This window comes from Dipodomys merriami, unplaced genomic scaffold (assembly GCF_024711535.1).
Source record: "Dipodomys merriami isolate MVZ:Mamm:240054 unplaced genomic scaffold, mDipMer1.0.p SCAF_13, whole genome shotgun sequence".
Classification (NCBI taxonomy): domain Eukaryota; kingdom Metazoa; phylum Chordata; class Mammalia; order Rodentia; family Heteromyidae; genus Dipodomys; species Dipodomys merriami.
Genome location: NW_027202604.1, coordinates 7,098,884 through 7,118,228, shown reverse-complemented (window position 1 = coordinate 7,118,228; position 19,345 = coordinate 7,098,884). Strand labels below are relative to the sequence as shown.

The window sequence follows — 19,345 nt, the reverse complement described above, 5'->3', positions numbered from 1 at the left end:
GATGTATATAAAGTCAACCCTGCTGTATATCACCTCTAAAACAACAATATAGTAATTTAAAAAAACCACAGTCTGCAAAGAGGCAGCTGATCTCCACGCCACATGTGTGTTCTTCCAGCTAGGTGACTTGGTGGTAGCTGGGAAATAGATCCATTTTCAAGATGGTGCCTTCACCATGTCTGGACAGTTAGTGCTGGCTAATCTCTACTGCCTCTGTAGGCTTCCTCAAAGCATGATGTCTGAGGGAGCAAGGTAGAAGTTCATGGAGGTTTTATGATCAGCCCTCCAAAATCACATGTGATCCGTTTCATGTTATCAGTCAACGCATCACCAAGACTCATACTGGCTCAATAGAGTGACACACAATGACTCCACTTCTTGGTAGTGGGATGGCAAGGTTCTAACTATGTGGGATGAGAGATCCTGGAGCTGTTTCTAGAAAATACTATCTGTTACATACATGAATTCCTTTGTGCTGTGTTCATTTCCAGCTTATTCTACTAGGAGAGAACTTTGAAAACATTCGGGGGAAATGCAGTAGATAAAAAATAAAAAATAAATGAAAAAATGAGATTAAAGCCAGGTTCCAATGACTCATACTTACAATCTTAGCTATTCAGGAGGCCGAGATCTGGAGAGTTACAGTTTGAAGCCAGCCTGGGTAGAATAGTCTAGAAGTCTCTAGTTAACCAGCAAGAAACTGGTTGGAAGCATGGCTTAAAGTGGTAGAGCAACAGCTGAGTAAGCAAGCTGAGTAAGCATGAGGCCTTGTTCAAACTTCTTACACTGGGAATGGGGACAAAATGAGAAGAAGAAGTTGAGTATTCAATATACTGGGCCTTGAAAATAATCTTTCTGTACTTCTCAAAACCCTCCATCTTTTCCCCACAAATAACTGATTATTCCTCAAAGGGATCACATATCTTCATGAGATCTGAAACTCTCTCAAATCATTTCCATCTTCCACAGAAACCATCCCAAGATTCTCCAGGGTGTTTACAAAAGAACAATAAAACATTCATTTCTTCAGCACATTGTAATGAAAACCATGCGTAAGCACTTAGTTTAACTGCCTTGTTTACCATGGGAATTCAAGTACCATTAGGAGTGTGTTGTATTTTTGTTGGTCTGGAATCGTGAGAATAGAAAAGGGTTTTTTTAATCAAGGGTTAAAGCTAGCCTAGCAGTACCTGATCATCTCAACATTTTGTTAAAGTGCCTTTCATTAATGTTTTGGAAGCCTATGTAAATCAGGGGATGGTGGGAAGAAAAAAAAAGTCACAAATCCTGGATGTCAAAGCAGCCTGGTGTGAAGAGAAACATCTGCTCCTGGTTAAATTCTTGAAACTTATGTTCTTTTGCCTCCGCCGTTTAACTGTATGCTGCTGAGATCTGAGTTCCATGAAAGCTTTAAAGACGGTTTTCCAGAACATTACCAAGAATCCTAACAAGCCCTTGAGGTTCTGAACCCCCAGCTTGTAATTCCAGGGTCACTGGGATTACTTAAAGTATAAAATTGGGATAGTCAGCTCAGTGGCTCCAGGACTCTAGTTGTTGGCTTGGGAACATTTGAGCAAATGAGTTTCCTGGTCTTTGGTAGTGAATAGCTTATGAGAGTGCCCAGTCCTGAGTGCTTTGACCTTGAGGAGAAGAAGAAGAAGCTGTTAGCAAGGAGTATAGTGTTGCCCTTTGCTTTTTCCTGAGGGGACACTCTGACTTGATTTGTGAAGAGATGGACAGGAACTGGAGCCCTGCAAAGCACTTCATTTCCATGGTGTTGCTTGCTTTCCATGTTGCTCAGGACTTTAGCAACCTTCATTTCTTTAGGCCTCAGTTTCCTTACTGTTGAGCGATGGTAGTAGCTCATGATACATAGTTCTTAAAATCTCGAAGGAACGTACTTTCAAACTCAGATGACTTTACTAAAATTGTACACTTGGAGAAGTTTCAGTTTGGGGGATAACCTCTCTTTTGGGGAGAGCAGTATTGGAATTTAAATTCAGAGCCTCACACTTCTTTGGCTTATTTGCTCAGCTGGCTCTCTACCACTTGAGCTATACCTCTAGTCTGGTTTTCTGCTGGGTATTTTGGAATGGAATCTCTCAAAGATTTTTTTTTTTGCTACAGCTGTCCTTTGACTGTAATCCTCCAGAACTCAGCCTCCTGAGTAGCTAGGATTACAGGCATGAGCCATGAGCACTCAGTTCTTACCTATACATACTTAAGAAAACGTTCCCTTGCTACTACTGTATACCAGAAACCAGTTTAGGTGGTGGGCACAAAGCATAGAACAATAGATCAAGTCTGTCTCGTGGAGTTATGTCTGAGCTGGTAAAGACTGCCAGGGCTGTGGGATTTGGTAATGTGGAGATGGCATGGATGGATGTGGGAAGGTTTTCGTTTTGTTGGGGTTTTGTGGGTTTTCTTTTTTTACTTTTAGTAGTTTTTATTGCAGATGGGAATCTTCTGGACTTTCCCAAGATCCCTCCGTCCTTAGTCCTGTCACTTCCATAAGGAAGACCGGCTCAGTTGCCCAACAAACTGCACTCAGAGCACTTGGAAAGAAGTGTCTTTGGACTCTTCTCAAGTCCTGGGATGAATGGCCAGAGTGAAAGGCCTGGTTCTGGGGCTTTCCTACCAAGTCCTTATTTCCTCTGGCAAGAAGGTCCAAGGCCCAGGCTTCGGGAGTGAGGCCTTCATGCTGGAGTCCTGAGCTGGGAGGGTCCCAGGCCAGCCAGGTGACAAGCCCTTGGCTGCAAGGGGGAGAAGAAGGGCCTCCTTGTGGGCAAGGATGAGGCCTGGAGAGCCAGGAACTTCCCTGGAGGCTCAGGCAGGCTGAGGCACCAAGGCCTCACAGGCCACTTTGTTGATAGACACAGAGGGCCTGGGTGGAGGGGAGAGGAGAAGAGGATGTGGGGAGTTCCCAAGGGGTGGTAGTTGCGTGAGCCAGCAGCTATGGGATATGAGTGAGACATGCACGTGTGTGTGTGTGTGTGTGTGTGTGTGTGTGTGTGCACATGCTTGTGAAAGGGGGAGGGGACTGACAGTACAAGGGTGCAGCCAAGGAGCTTCATTCCTGCTGCTGTTGTTCATTATTCCTTCTCCCTTTCCCTCCCTTCCCTTTTCTTTTTTTCCTCCCCTCCTCCCCCACTTCTTCCTTTTCTTCCTCCTCCTCTTGATCTTCCTCAGACTTTCTCACTGCTCTACTACTCCCCACTCCCCCATCCCCCGCAACTTGAATGTGGCTGTGTGTTGGATGGAAAGGGCTTGTAGACAGAATGAGGTTGAAGATCAAAAAAAGAAAAAAAGAAAAAAGTAAGCTCCAGGGCTGGGGTTTGCCTTGGCCAGGCCCCACTAATGCTATGGTCAAAGGGGAGGGATGTGTTTAGGGAGGATACAGTTCTCAGTGGCTGGCCTTGATTTCATCTTTGGGCCATCTCTGGGAGGTAAAGATGCAGAGGAGGTGGGGAGGGGCCCAGGAAGGGGGAAACTCCAGGTAGCTCACTCTGGACATGTGGACAGAGACATTGCAGGTTAGCTAGTAGGCCACTGAGACTTCTTTGGTGTGGCCTGGGAGTCTGGGAGAGGCCTGTGGCATTTGTGGGAGGGTTCGGGTAGAGAAAACAGAGGAGGTCTTCACAGGTGGGTGACAGAAGTGGTTACGGGCAGGGCAGAAAGGACCAGAAAGAGCAGCCATCTGTGTGCCTGGGCAGTCCCCAGCTACCCATATCATCCTAGCATAGCTTCAGCCTCTGGCTTCCAAAGTGTGTCCTCCTTGGACTGTAGGTCACCAGTGGTGTCTCATCTTGTAGTCAATAGATGCTGTCTCTCCGGTCAGTCTCCCACCACTTCCTGCATCCCTTGCCTTATGGCAAAACCACTACAGCATCTCACTGAGTGGAAAATCCAGGCTCTGTTCGAGACTCAATTGAGCAATTCTGGCCTGCTATTTCCCAGCCCAGTGTAGAGCAGAGGTCATGTCATAACGAATATAGATGCTCATCAGTGGACTGTTAGAATGTGGGCTCTGAGCCAGCCTGCCCGTATGTGGATCCTGCCTGTCTTTTTTACTTGCTGTGTAACCTTGAGCAAGTTCCCTAACCTTTCTGTGCCTCTGGTTTCTATCTGTAACAAGAAGATTAAAAAGAAACATCTACCACTATTGTTATTATAGAGCATTAGGTGAATTGGCCTTTTAATAGTGTTGGGCAGAGTCAGAGTCTAATACGAACCATTGTGTGGTTGTGGACTTTCGGGCTGGCTGGTGTATCAGATATGTGCTCTTCTTCCTGTGATTTTTGATGGCTTTACTAGCTTTGTGAAAATCCTTCCCCAAACCATTTCTACCCATGAGCGAGGTGATTTTACCAACCATGGATTGAGGGAGCTACAAAACAAGACAAAGTCTGGCATGTTATTCTTTCACTCCCATGGAACATCACAAGGGTCTCAAATGCTTTGCTAACAAAGTGTTTGAGGTTTGACTTACTCGCTTCCTTTGTGGCTATACAACAGAACTTCATAGCAGGCTGAGTGTCTCCAGCTCTGGTGACTCTCCTGCCAGGTCTTTCCCTCCATGCATCTGGTCTGCCTGGAGGATACTGATTCTCTTGGGCTAAAAAGTCTGTTTGTGCCGGGAGCTTGATCTGAGCAGGGGCAACTGCATTCATGCCAGTTTCTGCTTGAGCAGTATCCAGAGGAGGGAGAAGAAGGATGGAGAATTTTCCAGCTGTTACCTCTTTGAGACATGTCCCTCCTGGTCTGGCTAGGCATCTTTTAGGACAAACTATTCTGGATGGGAGGAACATGGAAGAGGATTCCAGAAAACATACTTAACAAACTTGTTTTTCTTTTGGTGGTGCTGGGGATCAAACTCAGGGCTTTGTACATGCCATGATTGCTGTACCGCTTGAGCCACATCCAAGGTCTTTTTTTCTTGTATTTTGCATTCACTGTCATTGTCCAGGCTGGCCTCCAATTTGTGATCCTCCTAAGTCTGCCTCCTGAGTAGCTGGGATTGTAGGCATGTGCCTTCACACCTCATTATGAAACATCTTCAGCAGACCTCTTCTAAGATACTGTCTGGGAAGTAAATAAAGCCGTGTCCATGCAAATAAATAGACTAGAGCACTGTTACAAAACTATTTTGATGAAATATATCAATGTTGTTGATAGATATGGATTTACTTAGCTGTGTTTACTTTGAATATCAATCGCCTTGTATAACATTTGCCCCATATTCTCTTCATTGTGTTAGTAGGGGAGGATCCTGATTGAGATTTTACTTCCCATTACATGATACACAAATATTGATAAATACTTACATATTTGCCCCAAAATAACTATCCTGAGAGCTTCCTTGTTCCATGGCCCAAATGGAATCAGGGCCTCTGTACTGTCCCTAACTTCTTTTGCTCAAGGCTAGTGTTCTACCATTTTGAGCCACAGCTCTACTTCCAGTTTTCTGGTGGTTAATAAGATAAGAGTCTCATAGACTTTCCTTCCCTGGGCTGGCTTTGAACTGGGATCCTCAGGTCTCAGCCTCCTTAGTAGCTAGAATTACAGGCGTGAGCCACTGGTGCTGTGCCTTGCAATCTTCTGCTATATGTAACAAAAAAAAAGGTTAGACTTTGTCTCTAGTGACTATCCTGCTAGCAGAAAACCTCAGAAATTAGCAGTGGTTCTATTTTCTGCTCTGGGAAGAAAATTGGTCCTAGATAATAAGGAAGAATGGTGCCAACATATCAAAAAGAAGTCATGCTAAAGCTTGGAGAAAGTTTCTTGGCAGTGCTGGAGGTGCTGGTTCCAGGTCTCCTTAAGCTCAGCTCTGACCCTGCCCTTGTGGGCCACTGGCAGCTCTGAGAGACCATTGGCTTATTCTTCACAGGAAACTCTTTGTCTCACTCTTCACTTGTGTGTTTTCATTGAACTTGGCTTTATTGGAAGTACTGGTATTTGAACTTAGTTTGGTTTGGCTTCCTCATTTAGCTGATGTTCTACCAATTGAACCATACCTCCAGCCCTGATTTTTTGTGATTAGAGACAGAGTCTCTTGGACTTTACTTTTCTACTCTGGGTTAGCTTTGAACTATGATCTTCCTAATCTCAGCCTCTGAATAGCTAGGATTACAGGCATGAGCTACCAGCACCTGGCTTCATTCAATTTTGATATGGGTTGAGGCCTTTTTGTTCACTGATTTAGGGGTGAAACTAAAACCTAGTTGAAGATCTTTGGAAGGGGCTGGTTAACAGCACCTTTTTAGTCCTACTGATTTCTAATCCCCAACTGCACTCCATTTTCCATGAATTGTGTAAATCCAGGTCCAGTCTAAGTGACAGAGTGGACTTCACTAATAGATAATATATATATAATCTATTTTATATATATATATATATATATATATATATATATATATATATATATATATATATACCTCCTTCTGCCAGAAATACCGGTTCTATACAGAGCAGCTGAACAGTGAAGCCCCATCTGTGTCCCCTAGCACTATGTCCCAGCCCCTCCTTTGGGTTGTATGGGAGTCCAGGTTTACTGAGTTCAAACAGCGTTTCTCTAGCTTCCTTCCAAATCACACTTAACAGAGGTGAATCAATGGGTATCTTCCATTCAACCACAGCTGTCCAAGCAGCTAAGGACAAACAGTGGCCTTCAAACTGAGAACAGATCCTTTGAGAAGGATGGGGTAGGTAAGTTGGCTTTCCAGGATCTCTCAGTTACCCCTTGAATTAAGTCATAGTGTCAAGACGGCAGGGATGGTGCCTGCTTGTGGGGTCTCCAGGACCTTGTGCCTAACACATAATAGTAGGTATTCACGAAGGAGTACTGCAATGAATGAATGAATGGACAAATGAATAGCTGGTTGGATGGATGGGTGGTTGGATATCTTCATCCTCATTTTTTTGAGGCTCAGATAAATCAGCTGATCTGACAGTAACTTAACAAGGACTCACTGAGAACTTTCTGTCATCAGAAGAGAAAATACCACCACAGCATCTGCACTTGATCTTTCCTCATGTCCCCTCGCGGAATTAAATGCCCACCAATGTCTGGCAAAGCTCTGGGCTCCTGAAACTAAGTGTTAACTCGTGAGAGAGAGCCACGGGCGCCTTCAGATGCAGCTGAAGCCGTGTTATTTTTGAGCCTGCCTTTCAGAAAGCTGTATGAAAGCTGAGGTGTCAGAAGATGAGATGGGCTGTGTGTGTGTGTGTGTGTGTGTGTGTGTGTGTGTGTGTGTGTGTGTGTGTGTAAGAGAGAGAGAGAGAGAGAGAGAGAGAGAGAGAGAGAGAGCGCCACCATAAACACTCAAGCACGCCTCGTGACCAGGGCAGCGTTTTGGAGGTGGCCTGGGCATGCAGTGTGTGTGTGTCTGTGGGTGCTCTGTGCAGGCCACAGACCCCCCAGTGGGGACCATGAGTTGTGAGGATGGTCATAATGGGCTGGCCAAGGGTGTCTTTGCGATATGAGTCTTGGTTCTTAACCCCATGCAATGTGCCTCTGGAATCATGGTTCAAAAGTCCATTTTTATCGATGTGTATGGGTCAGTCCTGGGGCTTGAACTAAGGATGCAGGCACTGTCCCATAGCTTTTTACTCAAGGCTAGCCTAGTGCTCTACTACTTGAGCCACAGCTCTACTTCTGACTTTTTGCTGATTAGTTGATGACAAGAGTTTCATGGATTTTCTGGCTCTGTACTGCAATCCTCAGGTTTAAGCCTCCTGAGTAACTAGGATGACAGGCGTGAGCCACCGGTGGCCCAGCTCCATTTCTTTCATTCAGTATTTGGTGTGACTCTCCATACTGTGTAGCAACACTGACAAACAGAACCTGTCTCTCGTTTTAATGTAGTCAGTGAGCACTGGACTGAGACTGGTGTGACTGAGGAGGGGGATTGATTCTTTTATCTGAGTTAGTTTGTGTGGGGGTTTGTTAAGAGGAACCAAGGCCCTTGCACCTGCTAGGCAAGCATTCTGTTACTGAGCTACATCCCTAAGTCCTTATCTGAATTAATTGAAATTAGATCATTAGTTACAGGAATTGCATGATCTTCATCATGGAGACACTACCTGTAACTTGTAGAGAATAAGTTCACCAGTTTTAGATGGGACTTTCTTACCCAATATGCAGCAGCAGTCCCAAAAATTGTGCTGGGAGAGGCTTGCTTTGCCTGTCTGATGCAGTCACTGAAAGCAGTCTTGCTTCACTTCAGCCCCTACCCCAGAGCCTGGGGCCACACCAGATAAAATCCTAGTTACTTTGTTCCTGCTTGTATCCGCCCATACTCCTTCAACTGATTAGACAAGGCGCACTACATAAAGGAGGACAATCTAAGGCCACCCACTTGTGGGAAAGTGGTCACACATTTGGACTTATTTTATTAAATAAATAGTCCCCAGTTTAGTCAAGATGACACATAAAATTAACTGAGACATCTTCTGCATTTGATTCAGAGTGATCTTGGAATTGGCTGACCTTCACCCTTGGCATCTAGTGTGGCCTAGATGTGGGCAATGCATTTCTCCTCACCTGTCAGGAGAGCCTTTGGGACTCCTGCCCTGTGTTACACTGTTTCCTAATAACTCTTAAGTTTCCCCTAACTGCTGTGACCCTGACCCACATGTGTGCTTTGAGACACAGAAATATCTGAGTGTATCACAGAGCACATATTCACACTTGTACTTTCCCTTTTGAAAATAGAGTAGCAAGCCAGGCACTGTTGGCTCATGCCTGTAAACCTAGCTAGCTACTCAGGAGGCTGAGATCTGAGGATCACAGTTCGAAGTTAACCCAGACAGGAAAGTCCATGAGACTTTTACCTCCAATAACTATCAGAAAACTGGAAGTGGCACTTTGGCTCAAAGTGGTAGAGTGCTAGCCTTGAGCAGAAAAGCTCAGGAACGGTGCTTAGGCCCTGAGTTCAAGCCCCACAACTGACCAAAAAATTTTTTTAAAAAGGAGTAGCAGACAATTATCTTAGATTGTCTAGTATTATCACAGTATCACATTGGCTTTAATACAAGTGATTCCTTGAATGTATAACTAAATATGCTGTACATTTTACATTCAAATGAGACTTCTTAGATAGCTGAAATTTTGCACATAAACCTTTTTCTAACATCCTGATTAGAGTTACCATGGAGTTGATTCTTCCACAGTCTAGAGTAATTGAATGAAATCTCAGATCAGTTAAAATGCTTATATATTTAAACCCCTGATCCCTAAACAGGGAATTTTTTTAAGTATTTGATGTTGTTTTTTTTGTTGTTGTTGGGGAGGTTTTGGACAGAGTCCAGCTGTGTGGCCCAAGCTGGTCTTGAACTTGTGATCCTTGTCCCTCAGCCTCCTGGGGGCAGGGATTATGGATAGGTGTCACAACAACTGGCTAGGATGGTTTGAGGTAGAAACAAGGATAAGTTAGACGGGCGTGTATTCCAGTTTGAATTGATTTTCAAAGGGGTATCTCAGCAGAGGAGCATTATAGAAAAATGGAAGAATCTCAAGTTGGAATTACCATACTCTGGGTGAAGCCCAGACATTGCCTTTGATGAAGTCTGTGAAGTCCAGCCAAGCCTATAATTGTCTCTCAACTAGATTTATCCTCTACAAAGTATTACTTTAAGGTCTAAGGTAATTCCTGTGACAATTCTTTGTAGAAGAATTAATTAATTAATGCCATTAGTTCCATTTGTCCTCTATATCAATTAGATTGCAGGCTCATGGACATCTCAGCATGCATGAAGTCCTGGTGATGTCCACCTACAGATAATGAGGATCTGAAGTAGTGTGATCTGGGGTGTGCAGACCATGGTGGGGTTGCAGAACCATTGGAGGCTTAATCTGGTATGAATGTGGACACATGAGCTAGGGACAAAGATGCTTGTGACTCAAGACATAGTGACAATGTTGAGTGTGGACCATCTCCTGTGCTCAGCAGCCATTGTGGGTCTGAACCTCCAGGGAGAGTCAGGGCTGGGTTGAAATTTGGAGCTAATTAACATGACCAATGGCTAACAAGTTGTGTGCAGAGTAACTGACATGAGAGTTGAGAAGAGCAGATGGCTGAGGATGAACCCTGATGAATATGGTATCGTGCTGCTGTAATTACACATTTAGATTGCTTTAATCAAGGGAATGAATGAATGAATGAATGAATGAGAAACAAACAAGATTCAATTTAGCATGGTGAAATGACATTACAAAGAAGAGAGATGGCCATGGCTGTACTGGGTTAGACATCAGAAGAGTCAAGGCCCCAGGGTCAAGCCAAATATCGAGCTTTATAAAATCTAAATGCAGCCTTCTGGTTAAACAGGACCACTCACCCTTTCTGGTAAACAATTTGGCAGCCTACACCAAGCCTTTGAAAAGTTAATATCCTCTGACCTATTAATTCCACTTTCAGGAATCTCCCCCAAGGAAGGGAGCTGAGCTGCAGATGAAGATGCATACACAAAGGCTCTTCATCTTCCTGGGATGCAGGGAACATTTAACTTCAGGGTATTTTTTTAAACAAAGGGTTGGCATGCTATATGCCAAATCACAGCACAGGATTATATTGAACTCTGCACTGATGTTTAAGATAAAAGATGGGTATATTAAAGGATTTCTTGAACTTTGCCCTTAGACCCCACTCTCCCCTATTCTCAAAGCTATTGTGGTGCAAATGTTGGGGGTGGGGGAGAGCTACACTGGGCTGTGTTGACTTGTGTTCCAATCCTTGTGAATTCTAGTCTAGCCTTATCTTTGGGGACTCCCTGCTTCTCATATCATGTTCCAAAAGTATTTCTAGAAGTTTCTTGAGCACATCAAGCTATGAGATCCCATCAAGCTTTGGATCAGAACAAACTTTCCTTTCCTTTGTATGGACTGTCTTTCTTTTCTTCATATAGCCAGTGAACTCATATAACCTTCAAAACCTCCTGGCAGAATTAGCCCCCAAATAGGTTTTATCAAGCACAATATTGTGAAAAATAAGTTGGCTTTGAGTGTTTTATGGTGAAGCATGATCTCACCAGTTCTGCCATTTGCCTTACCCCAGTCTTGGTGGATTCTATCATTTCTCTCTTTCAGCCTGACTCACCCTGAGAAACTATAAACCTCCCAGTCAGCTATCCATAAGCTCTTCGTCTCTGTGAGATGTTCCCATTCCTTACTGCTCTTGCCACTCTCATAGAGGAATTCTCAATGTGTTTACCCTGTTAAAAAAAATTTCTAATAATAAGACAGTTTGCAAAATCACATGTAAGTGGAAAAACAATCCTCAAAACCTCAGTCTCCAAACATACCATTGTCTTCATTTAGAGTCTGCTTTTGTGTATAATTTGTGTGTGTATTTGTGTTACATAGTTGTCTTAATTCTGTGTGTGTAAAGTTTAGAAACTTGGGTGTGTTTGTGTGTGTGTATGCGCGTGTGCATACCAGTTGCGGGCTTGAATGCTGTCCGGGGCTTTTGCATTCAAGGCTGACACCCTCTCCCTTTAGCCACAGATCCAGTTTCAGCTTTTTGCTGGTTAATTGGATATGAGTCCCACAGACTTTTCAGTAGGATGGCTTTGAACCTTGACCCTCAGATCTCCTTAATAGCTTATAAAGACATCAGCAACCAATGCGCTGCTTAGGAACTCGATTTTTACTTAGCATTGTACACAACTTGAGGCGTTGCTCAAGTGGTCTGGAACATTCAGCTGGCAAGCACAAGGCTCTCAGTTCAACCTCCAGTTCTGCCAAATCAATACCATTACTGTATAGTATGAATTGTTCTATATTAACTTGTTTTTTGTAGTACTGGGTTTTAATTCAGGACTTCATGCTTTCTAGGAATGTGTTCTACCACTTGAGCCACTCTTCCAGGCCTTTCTGCTTTCATCTGTTTTTCAGATAGGGTCTTTTTAAAATTTTAATTTTGTTGTAAAGATGCTGTACAGAGGAGTTACAGTTACATGAATAAGGCAATGAGAACATTACTTGTCGATCATTGTTACCCCTTCCCTTGGTGTTGTCCCACTATCCCTTCCCTCCCCCATCTCCCACACTCCTACCTACCCTCTTCCACCACCACCCCCACCAAAAGTTATAAAGTTCACTTCTAATATACTTTCCTGTGGGTATCATGGTTGCAATGGGTCATCCTGTGTCCTTGTTTCAGTGTTTTGCTATTCCCCTTCCCCTCCCCAGATTAGACAAATGTATATACAAGATGTAGGGTACCAAAATCAAGCACAGTGACAACAGGGGAGATGGCATAGGGGGAAGAACACACAAAGGAAACAACCAAAAAAGATGATGCTAAGTGAAATGAACCCCATGATATGGACACAAGAGGTCTGTCTATTGTTATTGTTTTAAATGTACTATGTGATTTCTTTTTTTGTCAGATAGGGTCTTGAGCTAACTTTCCCTCAGCTAGCTTTAGACCTTAATCCTCCTATTTCTGTTTCCTGTGTAGCTAAAGTTATAGGTATATACCACCATCTCCACAAATGTAATTATTTTTCAAGTTTGTTCACAATTGGATGGCTCTTCTTGAGGATTAGGGCTCCTGTTTTGTATCCCCTTACTTAACCACAATGTTGTCTGGGCAAGCACAGGAATTTCATAAATGCTTGTTGACGTTTCAGCCTGAGAAGTATTAATCTGTCACTGTCTTAATTTTAAGGAGCTCTTGGGGAGAAGGCCTATACATATTCACTCATTATTTACTACATTCATTCATCCATCCATCCATTCAGGTGTTAAGTACCTGCTTCCTGTGGGGTATCATTGTAACACTAGGGACCCAGTTGTACAGTGTAACCCAGTCCTCATGCGTTAGAACATGCATATGTACTAGGCTGCATGGGGTCTCCTGCAAGGCTGGTGAAACCCAGCTCCAGAGTACCTGATTCCATGGGTCTGAGGTAGGAGTTGCTGCACTTTGAGAATTCTTGGCCTACAGGATAAAGTTTTAGATAGTATTTGCAAAGGAACAGGGTTGTCCGGTTTGTAGTGGAGAGGGCTCAAGTCTCTCTATTCTTCTAGTCCTGTGGTGAGAAAAAGGCGGGAAATGGCCTGTGCCCTGAGGCCACCACTCTTCTGTCTGGGTGTCTTCAGACATCTCCGCAGGGTCCCAAAGGTATGGTACTACAGGAGGTTGAAGCAGTCATGGTAACCACAGGGACCTATTTTGTGCCAGCCTGACATTCAGGCACTGGATATGTGCTGTGCGTACACTTTAGGGTAACTGTGAAAGGAGCAGGGTTCCCCACATTTTATACATGAGAAAACAGAGATACAGAAATCAGATACCACCCACTGTGGCCCTTAGTGGCAGTGAGGCTGGGGCTTTGAGAAACCTTTTGAGAAACCTTCACCCCGTCACTGATGTTTAGTGGCTCTAGGAAAGACAGCCTGTGGATCCTCAGAGGAGCTGCTTCTGAAGGGCATTTGTAGTCACTGCTCTTTGCAGGAAGGTAACAGGACCAGGAGCCAGTTCTGGGGTGCTTCCATACTCCCCTGGGGGATGCAAGACCCATCGCCTTTCCCTTTTTGCCTATATTGCCAGGAAGCATGGAGCTATGCTTTGTAGGCAGTAGCTTTCCTAACCTAAGGTTCTTGACTATAATGGCTCCCCACTTTTTTCTTTTGAAATGTTTGCTATTGTGTCCTCTTTCAGAAGTTTTCCAGTATCATTCTCAAATAGATGGCTATCATTTATGAAGGAGTGGGAAAATGAATTTTCAGAATGAAAGTGTTGATAACTATGGTTTTTGTTGTTTTTCTCCTTGAAAAGCTATCACATGCATGACCATGAACATATGTGTCTCTGAGGCCTTAAGCTGTGCCCAAGAGATCTTCTGTTCACTTAGGCCCAGGCCAGGGCTGGCTTTGAATTCTGGGATTTCATTGTTTGCTTCCTACCTCCTTCTTCATTGGGCAGTTCTGAGACCTCCACCTCCTTCCTCATTTGGTGGTTCTGAGACCTCCGCCCTTCTCCTCACTGGTCACATGACTGCAGCATCCTTGCTGGGAAAGTCCCCTAAAATCTTCCTTCCAGCTAGGCTGGCACTTGATGTTATTAGGCTCTTACTTTCAGTATTTCTCTTAAAGTTTGACCTTTAAATTCAATGGTCTTGGCAAGTTTTTAGAGAAAAAGAGAGTTGGAGTGTCACAGGACACACTGTGGATGTCCATACCACATCTGGGGGTTGAGGGTGAGGGTGCCGTGTACCTATAGGACTTACAGAGCTAAAGGGCCTGAGCTGTGGCCTGAGGGTTGTTTGATTTCCCATTAAGAATGCTCGGAGCCAGGGTGACAACAGGTGTGGTTTCCTTCACCCTCAAACTACTCTGCCAAAATTACCATCTCAAGAAGGAAGCTCTTACTACTAAGGAAGCTCTTACAGAGCTACGGGGAAGGTGGAGGTTGAGAAGATCACTGTTTGAAATCAGGCCAGTCAAAAAGTTGGCTAGACTACCTCAGTCCCCAAGCTGAGCATAGAGTGAAACATGCCTGTAATCCCAGCTATACAGTAAACCACAGGCAGAACGATCATGGTCTGAGGCTAGACCCTTGGAGACTAAAGCAAGAAAAGACCAAGGTGGTGATAGAGTTCCCTGTGAAGTGAGCATGAGCCCCATGTTCAAACCTCAGTACCACCAAAACCAAAAAGTCTTATGGGTCCTAAGATGCCATGTATAGTCTGCAGTTACATACACTTGTGCATGAGCCCCATGGTAGGAAGTAGGTGATTTATCAGAAAAAGAAACAAGAAAGTAAACTCTTACTGAAAATGAACTTCCTCTTTTGAACTCTGACTTTATTGTTTTAGAACCTTTTTTCCGGCCTCTTTAAAGAAAAAAAAAAAAGGCCTGGTGTGGTGGTGCATACTTATGATCCTAGCACTATGGCAACTGAGGCAGGAGGATTGGGAGTTCAAGGCCAGCCTTTTCTGCATAGTGAGTTCAAGTCCAGCTTCAGCTACATAGACCTTGTGTTAAAGAACCATGAATGAAAAAATAGAATAGAATAGGGATCAATGCAGTGGCGATACCAACCCGGGTGAGCCAAGTGCCTTCTTTTTCCATCAGACATCAAGGTAAGACATAGCCAGCCTGCCTGTCCCCACCAGACTGGAGGAAGAAGCATGCACTGGGATGGCCTGGTTTTGCATTTTGCACTGTAATACTATGCACTCAGTCCTCCCAGAGGTGCCCAGCCACCACTGTTGCTTTGATGGGCCATCATATTCACCCTATTTCCTTCCTTTCTTTTCCTTCCCAGGTCCAGGATGCAGCAAGCCAGGGCCTGAAGTTTGTAGGTGTTATTCCTCAATACCATGCTCCTGCGAAATCAGTGGGCAGCAGCCTCCCTACGCCCCCTGCTAGGGATGCAGAAAACACATGTGGCAATCCTGCAGCGCTGGAGAATGAGGACCTGGGCACTGCTGACATGGATATTGCTCCCGCAAGGCTGGATGGAAGCCCAGAACCCAGCCTGGGCCCTATGGAGGAGGCATCTCATGCCCAACACTCCAGTTCACCTTTGGGAGAGGGCGAGGGTGGAGACTTTTCCCTGCAGGGGTCAAGCCTGGATGGACCAGAAGGTGACCCCTCAGATGGACCCTTGGGGAGTAAGTATGCCTATGCCCAGAGTTCGAACCCACTTTAGAGAGGCTAACAGCATTTCAGTGCTCCCTAGGGCCTCTTTGGAGAACAGAAAGGGAAATAGAGTGTAGAGAGAGCAGCCCAGTTTATGAAGCAGTTATCTAGGCCATCGGTTATTTCCTTGTTGCAGTTGGGATTTCTGGAGAGAGCAGAGGCTCATGGATCTCACTTGTGTCAGATCTGAATTGGATTCTTCACTGAGTTCTTTCAGTCCTGTGCTCAGATCAGCTCTGTGGAGTCCCTTAATCTCACTCTCGTGTGGAGTCCTCTAATCCTGATCTTTATATGTGGAGTCCCTTAATCCTGCTCTTGTGGCCCCGGCACACGCTCCTTGGGTTGAGCATCATAAGGAAGATTACAGCAACAATCATATAGCCAACATTAACTAATACTTCCTGAGTACCAGGCTCTGTGCCAATACTCGTTTTAAGTGACTGATCTCTTAATTCCCCATGGAGCCCTATGATGTGGCTAGGCCTCTATTATTACCCATCGTCTAGTTTCAGAGAGGAAACACGTTACCCAGACTGGTAGGGCTGGCACATGAACACATATGGGCCTAGCCCCTACCCTGTGACAAGATTTCTTGAGGCCCTCGGTTGAGAGCAAAGACTGTTCATTCCCCTGTCAACAGTTCCCTTTTCTCTACTCTTACCTGGAAACCCAGCATGTAGTCATCGGCCCCGTCTCTTTGGGCTTTTGGGAGATGAACAGGTTTAGAGACTCCTTAGCCTCATGAGGGCTTTTGGTTTATGTGTTTCTGCATCATATTCCTGGTGGATGCCGCTGTTCATTTACCTGTACTTGGAATTGGTCTTCTTAAATGATAAGGGACATTGGGTGTTCTAAGCATAAAAGACAGTGAACGTGGTTTTTTTTTGTTACATTGTACTTGCTTTTTTTTTTTTTTTTTTTTTTGGCCAGTTCTGGGCTTGAATTCGGGGCCTGTGTTCTTTCTCTGAGTTTTTATTCTGTTTTTTTTGGTTTTGCTTTTGCTCCAGACTAGCATTTGACCACTTGAGCCATAGCTCCATTTCCGGGCTGGCTTTGAGCCAAATCCTCAGATCTAAGCCTCCTGGGTAGCTAGGTTTACAGCCATGAGCCATCAGCTCCTGGCCCTGTATTAGTACTTCTTGAGAAGAAAATTAATTGAATGGCCAATTCGAGGAACTTAATTACAAACTTCCTTAGAGGAAAAGATCATAGAGCTGCCTAAATTCTAGGATATATTAGTTCAACTATTTTTTTATTTTTGGTCGGTCATGGGGCTTGAACTCTGGGCTTGGGCGCTGTCCCTGAGCTCTTCAGCTCAAGGCGAGCACTCTACTGCTTGAGCCAGTGCCACTTCTGGTTTTCTAGTGGTTTATTGGAGATAAGAGTCTCACAGACTTTACTGCCCAGGCTAGCTTTGAACTGTGATCCTCAGATCTCAGCCTCCTGAGTAGCTATATTACAGGTGTGAGCCACCAGCACCCAGCTTAGTACAACCATTTAACTGAGGCCTTGGGCCTTCTTCGATATGTATTGAAGGAGAGCTCTAATCTAGTTGGTTTTCATTGAACTGAGGCAGACTTCTGCTTTCCTTCAGAGGAGCTAAGTGTACATTTAGACCAGTGTGTGCCTCCAGATCGGTGTCCTGTTCTTAATGCAGAAGTGCTATCTTCTCATTGAGCTTGGTAGCTGAGGGTGCTGAGTCCTGAGAAGGAGGATGAACCTCTGAGAAGCCTTTCTTTGCAATCTGGGCGTATGCCCCAGTGAGAGGGAGGGTCTAGGCCAGCCATCGTTCCTGTAGATGAGAAGGAGTTATGAGAAGAAGATCAAATGGTTAAGAGCCTAGATTCTAGGGCAGGGCATAGTGGCGCATGTCTATAATCCCAGCTGTGTGGGAGGCAGAGGTAGGAAGATCATGGTCTGAGACCTATCTCAGCACAAAACATGAGACTGTAGCTGAAAAATTAATCAAAAGGATTTGGGGGTGTGGCTTAAGTGACCTAACTAGCTCGTATAAGGCACTGAGTTCAGAACTAGTACCTCTAAAAATAAAGGGGGACTGACACATTCAGGCTACCTTCTAGCTAGGCAGCCTTGGGCAATATATCTTTGTACACAGTGAAGAGCGGTAGCTTCCGTGGAGACGCTCAGGAAGATGCCCACTTGGACTGAAGATTCACTGGTTTGAACCTTTATTGTTGAGTACAGGTTCAGAGGTCCTGGCTCCTGACCACCGCCCCTTTAAACCCTGGCCTTGAGAAGGAGACAGTTAATAGTAAGCTTCCCTCAAGAGTGTACCTGCACTCCAGAACTTTCTAGATGTTTTACCTTTCATGATTGACCCCAGGGAAAATTATTAACCCTGGGGGCTTCTGATTAGCTAGGAGAACAGGTGTGAGCCACCAGTGCCCAACCTTAACCATTTCTTTATCACGGTTTGAACCTTTGGCCTCCATGAAAGACTCCCAAGTCCCTGTGGATCATGGCCCTCACCTGATTCTGGCTTCTAATTGTTTTCCCAAGGCGTCTTGTCATTTCCTTCCCTGGGAAGTCCGCTCACCATCACTGTCATCCCACAGCATGCATGCACACAAGTACACACACTCAGGCACATATACACTCACAGAGCTGCCCCTCCCACATCTCGCTCAGCTCTCAGCCTGCCTTTCCCCCAGGGCCCCCTAAAGAGGTCCAGGTGGGTTTAAATAGGCAATCATAGCAAGACAATTTAAAAACATCCAGAGGGAACCTCCCTCCTTCCTCTCATTTTCCTTGGTTAATTTGTTTCCTATATAGGAGGTGTAGGGGAGAGGAGTTTAGGCAGCAACTACTCACCTGGGCCTTTCCCTGGGTCTCCATCAGAAGCAGTACAGGCTGTCCCTTTATGTGGTCCCACACTTCTGCCTTCCATGTTTCTCCTCCTGCTCATTGACTTTGACTTCCTATTTGGGGAGAATGTCCTGAGGTCCATACCATGCCGTGAGCACCTGAGTTCAGATGGGGAACAGCCTCAGTATTACTGTTGCTCTAGCCTTGACCAGAGAAGCAAGAAGGCCTGGTTCATGCAAAGTCTGGTTGTCACTGTCACAAAATGATTATAACAAGTCCTTCATGCCTGGCCTTTCCAATGGTTATGGTATGCCAGGCAGAAGCCAGGGCCATGCTGCCACTTGCATTTCTGGCTGAGTGTACTCTGCTCAGTAGACATATTTGAGTGTTAGCTTATGGTACCAGGCCAGGTGCTAGGCTTCCTTCCTACTTTGGGCCAGTGTCTGCCCCTCCCCATTCCCACTTGATCCTGTGACTCTGGTCCAGTGTTTGCCCCTCCCCATGCCCACTTGATCCTGTGACTCTGCCTCCCTCCCTAGACCAGCCACCTGCCTTCTGCTGCCATCCTTCCAGCCTTTCTCTCATTTCAATAACAAATGGCCCTAACCCATGGCCACCAGTGCTTGCTTTCCCATGTCCTGGATAATTTAGTCTCTTGTCAGATTGAGGAAAGGGCCCAGGGTTTGTTATTTTGAGGGATCTACTTAAAGCTACCAAGGAGCACCTCACATGATTTGAGGTGATGAAGGTCATATGATCATATGAGCCCTGGACAGGTAGATTTCCGTAGATCACAACAGTTCCTGCTCTTTGCATTACCCACTGTCCTGGTGCCAGGCTCAGAGGTGCCCTACCATTAGTGCCCGG

At 45.0% G+C, this 19,345-nt stretch overlaps 1 protein-coding gene across 2 annotated transcripts in view; it reads left to right on the top strand.

Annotated features, from left to right (window-relative positions):
* Positions 1-19,345, top strand: part of Rftn1 (raftlin, lipid raft linker 1) — a 222,179-nt gene that overhangs the window by 150,948 nt on the left and 51,886 nt on the right. For both annotated transcript variants that reach the window (XM_070018648.1, XM_070018649.1), the window contains exon 5: positions 15,276-15,624. In XM_070018648.1, the coding sequence (XP_069874749.1) occupies positions 15,276-15,624 (349 nt within the window). The remainder of the gene's footprint in view (positions 1-15,275; positions 15,625-19,345) is intronic.